The sequence below is a fragment of the Ochotona princeps genome, chromosome 3, assembly GCF_030435755.1.
Source record: "Ochotona princeps isolate mOchPri1 chromosome 3, mOchPri1.hap1, whole genome shotgun sequence".
Classification (NCBI taxonomy): Eukaryota; Metazoa; Chordata; class Mammalia; order Lagomorpha; family Ochotonidae; genus Ochotona; species Ochotona princeps.
In genome coordinates, this window is record NC_080834.1 from 45,043,596 (window position 1) to 45,051,368 (window position 7,773).

General features: G+C 40.3%; 1 protein-coding gene across 2 annotated transcripts in view; it reads right to left on the reverse strand.

The window, feature by feature from the left end:
- The window catches only part of NCAM2 (neural cell adhesion molecule 2), a 494,137-nt gene extending 486,956 nt beyond the window's left edge, over positions 1 to 7,181 (reverse strand). For both annotated transcript variants that reach the window (XM_058661261.1, XM_058661260.1), the window contains exon 1: positions 6,968 to 7,181. In XM_058661261.1, coding sequence (XP_058517244.1) covers positions 6,968 to 7,022 — 55 coding nt within the window. In that variant the 5' untranslated portion in view covers positions 7,023 to 7,181. The remainder of the gene's footprint in view (positions 1 to 6,967) is intronic.
- Positions 7,182 to 7,773: the final 592 nt, after the last annotated feature.

Below are 7,773 nucleotides of genomic sequence, written 5' to 3' on the forward strand. Positions count from 1 at the left end.
TCTCTGAAAGATGATTTTTTATCAGGATAAATGAACTAATTAGTAAAAATTCTCAGTACAATTCACTGGCATTGAACTGACATTCAAAAATATTAGTTATGTTTTCTTCCTTCATGTATGAATAAGAAAAATTTGAATTTACAATTTTACATTTCCAACAGCAAAATCTACTTACTTTTCCTTGGGTTTTCAATTTAGTTCTTATTTTTTGTACTAACATAATTATCTTTTGTTTTAATCTATAAGGAAAATGATAATAATACTTAAAATGATGAGCAGAGATATTATTTAAATGAAGAATATGCTAAAAGTAAAAACTCCAGACAAACTGAACAAATTAGATACAGACAGAGGTAAATAAAACTGAGAATTAATAAATGACAACAAATCTATTTTCATTTTTGAATTGTTAACAATCACATTTAGATATCAAAATAGATATCATACATTTTACATACAATTTTAATAGCCAGTAGTTTACATAGACAAAATAAATCTTTTTCTATATTTATTTTCCCTGATTTAGATTAAAATCTAACAGTTGTCTCTGTCAAAGAAAACTTATACTTCAAGGAGTCACATTCATACCCAATTCCCAAACTTAACTTGTTAACACAGAAGTACTAATTTTTCTATGGAAACATGAATCAGCCTGTGGATTAACTCTCGTTTAAGTCTCCTCATGGCAGAAGTCTTTAAAACATATACAATTTGGTTCACACTCTTTTCCTGCTCAAATATTTGCTCTTAAAGTTCTACACAAGACTCAAACTCAATTTGACCACAAGGTCACTTTACCACACAGTCCCACCAATATTTTCCTAATTGACCCAAGAACTCACTTGTCCAGTGTTCGGGAATCCCTACCAGTTGATGACTCCTTAAGTCAAACTTAGTCAACTAGACTCTCTTTGAACATCTGCTTCCTTTCCTGAAACTTGTTTGTCAGTTTTTTTCTTATCCTTTTTTATTATTTTCTCTATCTATACTCACCAAACTGAAGCTCTGCAAGCTGTAGGAAGTGGTTAGATGTTGCCCTGGCTTCAGAGACTAGACTTTGGGAGTGCTTCCTGTTCAAACCATCGTTTCCCAGATGTGCGAACTTCTTTTAATTTTCTATGCCTCGTCTCCTTCATGTAAATACAGAGGCTAATAATGAAGTAATAATGAAAGGAGTGTTAAATGAGAGCCCAACAGTTAGCATATAGTTAGAGGTACACCATTAGATTCAAGTAGTTTGATTTCTCATCTGCCTATTTTAATTTTTTAATTTGTATTTTTGTTTCCTAAACTACAAATACATGCCAAGTACCATCTTGGTACACATCTGAAAATTGCAACAAATACTTTTTGTAAAAGGAAGCATTGAACAAATTCAGACTTTTTAGTCCCAACTCCAGATAACTACTAGCCGTAGCTGGTGCCAAAAAGCCAAATAACAATTGCTCTGTACTTCAACTTCTTCATCCACAAAACGAAGCTAACAGTCCTCTCAATCCTTTACGGTCATTTTTTAAAAAGATGATTAACTAAAGATACATTTGTGTCTTTAAAATTCATGCAATAGTTTTGTGTTAAAGCTGAAGTGTTTGAAGACCAGAGCTCTAGTTACGATCCAGTTTACTTTTCTATTTTATCTTTAGTGAAATCCCTTGTCTGTCCTTAGCCTGTTTTCTAACTGACAGGATTCTAGAACGGATCCATGATGAAACAAAGAAAGAAAGAATGAAAGAAAGACTCAATCCTCAGAAACTACTACCACCACCTACTGGTGAGCAGTGATAATAAACGTGTTCTATCACCACTGTTTGTGGCGCCCCCTAGAGTTGTTCACCATATTATCCATGAAACTGTACAATGCTGCCTAATGAGGTGACTGGGGCCCACCAGGCATTTAATAGGAATTAGATAAATGAATAGATAATGACTGAGTCACTGTCAACAATTAATTTGATCATCTCTTTTCTCACAATATTTTTTGGAAGAAAAACTTGTAGAGGTTTTTAAAAACTAAATAAATGAGAATTTTTTAAACGTTGGATAAATGTTTATGTTTATATACTAAAAATACTGACAGTACTCGCTGTAGTAGGGTTATTTTTCACAGTACCCACACGATGGATTCTATCACAAGTGCTCCTCCTGAACGAACATCAAGGTTAACTAAAAAGATACCGCTTTGTTTTGTTTCAAAGGACTAAATAGTTGTTCTAAGAGGCTAAGAACCGCTGAGCAGTTGAGATGTTTTGCAAATCCAATACTTTCACCATTTTTCTGTGTTAATAAAGAAAACAAAACCATGAAAATTTTGAATCTTTGACCTGAAATTCCTCAAGATCTTATTCTGTGATTCCTGTGCTTATAAATATTATCAAATTTCCCCACAATTTGTCTTTATCATTTAAATTCAGGCAAGCCTGCCTCATCATTACATCATAGCTTTCTAAAATATCTTCAGGGATCTGATCAATTCTTAGTGGCATATGTGAACATATCAAACTAGAAAATATGTTGAGAGTCATTTGAGATTAATACTATCACAATTGCAAAGAGTCGAAAGTTGCTAAAATATTTAAAAGAGCGACACACAGAAGCCTTTTTATTTGTTGAATAATTAAAGATAGTTTAACTCTAAGTTTAGTTATATTACACACATAATAAGAGCATAAAAGCAACTGTCTTCATCTTAAAATATTTTCATAGCTTATAATTTGTAAAATTAAAACAAATTTGTTATCTTCTAAAAAGATCTACCTTTAATATAACTGGAAATAGATGAAGGACATAAGGAAATTTAGAATAGAGGTCAATAAACAAAAAACATTATCTTCAGAAGAGTCTTAAACTTATCAAATTAATTTTACATACATCAACACCTAGAGGCTTAATTTTATTTTGGATCAAAAAGCAAAAGCAAACCAGTGTCTCTCTCCCACTTATTATGCACTTTTTTTCATGCTCTCTGTGTTCATTGCAGTGAGAGATGACCCTGAAAGCACAGAAGTTAAAACGATTTCCCAAATGTCAAAAGCCAGAGCAGGCAGCAGGACTAGCTCCAGAGCCTTCTGATTGTCAAGGCTGTTTCTGTTTGCACTGCTGCAGCACAGCGAAACAGGCAGAAAGGAATGCCACTGTTCAGCTTGCTCACTACCTCAAAGTCCGCAGCTCATTTTGCAGTCCCATAACAAACTAGCCGTATGTTTGAAAGCAGCTGACTTTATTAAGAAAACCATACCAAGTTTCACTTTCCTGTTACACTGAATGAGGTTCTTTTCATTCATGAATCCCTTCTCTTCTAGGCTAATACCTCAGGAAATACATTAGCTTCTCCTCCCAGGCCCACTGCACTCCAACTTGTGTCACTGAAAAGACTCATCAGACACTAGGGATCCACCAACTTCCTTTGCTACTCTGTGGGCTCCGATTCCGCATTACAAAGTCAAGAGCAAAAAACGCTCTGCTTGGCTCTTTTGACACAGAACAGGAAAGGAAGCCTCCCAGGTCATTCAATGACACTGACTATATTAATTTACATTGCCACTACCCTCTAAATCCAAATGAGTATGCAGTAGATTGAATAGGAAGCTTACACAAAGAAGCTAGCATCAAAGAATGAGGGCAGGGCAGACAGAAACAAGATCTGAGAGAAGCTCTAACGAACTGTGCAGCAGCCTGGACTGAAGAGTGTGTAGAGATCCCTCCTACGGACCTGAAACTAGCAGACAGCAGGTACCTGTGCTCTATTTTTAGAAGGTACTTTTCTCTAATGAACAATGACTTAGTAACACTTCACCAGAAAGAATAACTGCAAGCAGATGCCTTGTTTAACTAATTAATTGGGCAATTCACACCCCCTCCTCTATGATTTTGGCTTAAGTAAGTGTTCTGTGTAATGGATCACAAGACAGATGAATGGCACTCTTTACCTTATGTCTTCGTACAGCAGTGCCATTTCATATGTGTGACAGTCAAGTAGCAGACTTGACCAATTTAGAAAAAAAATTAAAAAAAAAAAATTTCAAGAAAGCAACACATACCTACTATCACCTGAGAATTTGACTTGTCAGAAATACACAGAGTAAAGATACCTGTTATTAATTATCATTTGAGATATATGGCAGAGGCTGTGAGCAACTTTTGAATTGAAAAAATTGCAAGTGTTACAAAATTACAGTTTCCCTTCCACTGACAAATAAATCCAGACTTGGTACTTACAGTTCTAATTTGATTTCATGAGACAGTATTGCAGTAGAACTGAGAGATTTTGTTAAGGAATATCACAGCTATAGAAAGGTGGGCTCTCACCACAGCACAACAATACATCGTGTGAAAAGTTGGGAACAGAACTATTAGGCCTCGTTAGTGGATGATATTGTCATTCACTTATGTTAGTTGTTTCACTTGTGTCATTTTCTCCTATTCAACCACTGTGGTTCAAAACGTTTTGACTACTTAAAGGGGAATACATCATTGTTGCCTTTCCCCAGTCTAACTGCTCACCACTTTCCAAAGCAATAGCTTCAATCATGCTTCATAAAATCCCCTGCAAGTACATTGTTGAAAACATAAATCAGCAAGCTGAGATTTTAGAATTTCTAAGGCTAGCCCAGGGATCACTGACTGGCAGCGTTTCCATGGCCCTCTTTACAAAAGAATAAACAAAATGATGAGTTACAGTAGGTCCATTTTTTAAACAGCTCTCAGTGGTGTATCTGGTACTGGCTGCTGCATCCTAATTAGAGAACAAAACACTAGTACACAGCAATCGGAGGAGGACATCTATTCCTAAGCATCTCTGACTTCATTAGAACCGAAACACAGATGTATGTATGCTTCTTTCACAAAAGCTGGGTCCCTCTGATATGCATCCATGCCTCTCAGACTGCCATGCATTTTGCAATTGCACTAGATAACAATATTCTATCCAGTAAATCTCTCCTTAAGCATTTCTTTGCATTGAACGCGGGCTCCCCTCAGGCATTTCAAGCTCAGAGCCTCTTCAACTACCTTGCATTCCAAATTACAAATTAGTTGAATTACAATTTCAAACTGCATAGATTGACTAAAACAACATGCTTGTATGTTCCGTTCAGATCTAGACATTTGAAAAATTCCTAGAATTCCCTGTGTCCCCAAATTCCAGCACACTTAATGTTGGTCATGATAAATTCAGACTACACAAATGGGACAATTTTTCTCCTCCAAACCACTCACGATGCAATCACAAATCTGCATAAACTTGCTTTCACTTTTTCCCCTGCCCTTCTCCATCTATCTCCATCTATTTAATTGCAGCTGCATTGAGCTGCAACTGTCTAGCTCTTATTCTTAGTATTCAGAGAGCCCAGTCAACATTATAAATGAACAGTTAAGCACACTCCTCAGGTCTCTAAAAATTAAAGCAGTGTATCTGTAGGGCATAAGTCTAGGTTGATCTTTGCTGTAGAAGTGACTGAACCAACTGATGAAACCAATATTAGCTCCAGATGAACGTATCTTCAATTTTGCTCATACTGAAATATTGCACACTCTGTTGTTAAGGGAAAATGAGCAGCATCTTACAAAGACGCTTTACAAACTAGAGTGGAATCCAGCATTTGCATCCTGATTTCTGCACCTAAAATCGGCATCTAATTGTGTTTCATCAGTCCCTAGCACTGTAGCTTTGGGGAGGAGTACAGCAGAGAAAGGAAGGCTTCCCATCCAAAATGTCAAGCCCTGCTGAAGAATGAGAGGACTCTGCGTGGAAGAGCAGCAGCAGCATTTGGGAGATTAACATGGAGTTCTACCACCCCCTGCTGGACGACACGAGCAACACGGAAGACGATAACAAAATGTTCAAAATTCAATACGGGGGAATATTTTAACTTGCCTGGTAACCTATTATTTTCCCAAGAACAAACCAAAAACACTCTAACGTCATAATAATAATATAACAATACCTACAATTATACCGTTCACATAATTAGTGTCATATTTTGTAAACACTTGTATTAATGCATGCTTCAGCATTATATTTCCCAATTAAATGTCCAAACTTGTCTGGACAGTTGAAAATGCTTATATTTATTTTCAACATATTTTATATGATTATATATATCTGAAAAAAACCCAAGATACATTCCTGTGTACCTGTATACATATCAACAGAAGAAGCTTCCACAAATTCTCTATCAGGTTGTTCTAACAGGCAATTAAATATATATATATATATACACACATATATATAAAGATAATAGCTCTCAACATTTCTCTAAACCATCCCCCCATCCCATACAGGTGTAATTACAATGTAAGGTTACAAAATTCTTCGACCTCCCTGTATTAACAAGGGAATGGAGGTGGGGGGTCAAAATGAATGACTGCAACACATCCCTAGTTTAACCCATTTGCTTTCTTACACGCAACATCTATGGACCCTCTCTTAGTTTCCAACAGACGCAAGCCATCCTCATTCACTTCACAATCGGGAATTGGGGCTTGGGGAAGGGGGGGAGGAGAGTCACTAAGAATTGAATTTCTTGTACACACGGATATTTTACAGGCGAGTTTAATGCTGATAGTTTTTTTCCTGTTTCTGTAAAATACAATCGTGCCTTTCCACTCGCAGCCTCAGATATTAAACTGCCAATGCACACACCAACACACTCATCTATTTTTTTTTTAAGAACAGAGAAAGCCCAAAGCCCAGCAAAAGAAACAGCTTGCCTAGATGCTCTAGTCAGTAGTGCACATCTCCAATTCTAAATTCTCCCCTTTCCAATTGAAGGGTCTCCACAAACAGAATTTCATTTTCACCTCACGAGAAAAGAACAAAATCAAGGACCAGCAACAACAGCAACCTCGGTAACTTTAGTTCTTTCATTTCATTCTTTTCCGTGTCTCCCCCCAGCCCCCTTGGCAGAACGCTCCGGGTTAGGTGGAAAGGGGGAGGGAAAGTGAATGCAATAAAGCGCCACACTCCTACCTTGCCCGCTACTGACGAGCAACCCGAGCAGGTAGAAGGAGAGGAGGAGGCTCATGTTCAGGACGTGACACTGGTGGACAGTTCCAAAGTTATTAAGTCCAGCCCTTGAGAGAGAGACGGGGAGAACCTTCGGCTTGTCACGGCCGCCTCAGCCACAGCCGCTCCCGGGGTGCCCCGGCGCCCGCAGCCAGCGCGCTCCTCCTCGCAAAGTGACTGCAAGCTCCGCTCCGTGCCGCACTATATCCAGGCGGCGGCGGCGGCGGCCGCGGCGGCGGCAGCACAGCCGGGCGGGGCGGGGCGCGCGGGGAGGCGCGGCCGCGGCGTATCCCTCCGCGCTGCACCGAGGCGCGCAGCCCCGGGATTCGTCCGCAGTGGAGCTCGAAGTGGCGGGTTCAGGGTCGGCGCTGAGGGGAGCCCGGCACGGGCGCCTTCGAGAACGTTGCTGCGCGCTCAGCCCGCCGGTCGTCTGCACACGGATGGACGGCGCTGGGCACAAAAGGGGGGTCGGAGTGCGAGGGGGCGAGGCGGGGGAGGCGGGTGTAGCGCCCAGCCGCCTCAGCACCGCGGGCCACTTGAGGGAAGAAGCTGAGCTGCCGCGGCTGCTGCGGGCGGCCCGCCGGCCCCTGCTCTCCTCAGGCGCCCGGGCTCGGCGGCAGCGGGCCGTCCGCTGGATTTCCTCTCACTGGTTCTTCCAGGGGCGAGGCGAGGAGGGGCGGTGGGAGGGCGCGGAATGAGCGTCTGTGTCTCCCGCCCTGCCGAAGCGCAACCCTGAGGGGAACTGGCACCCTGGGCGGCCGTCCCCTTGG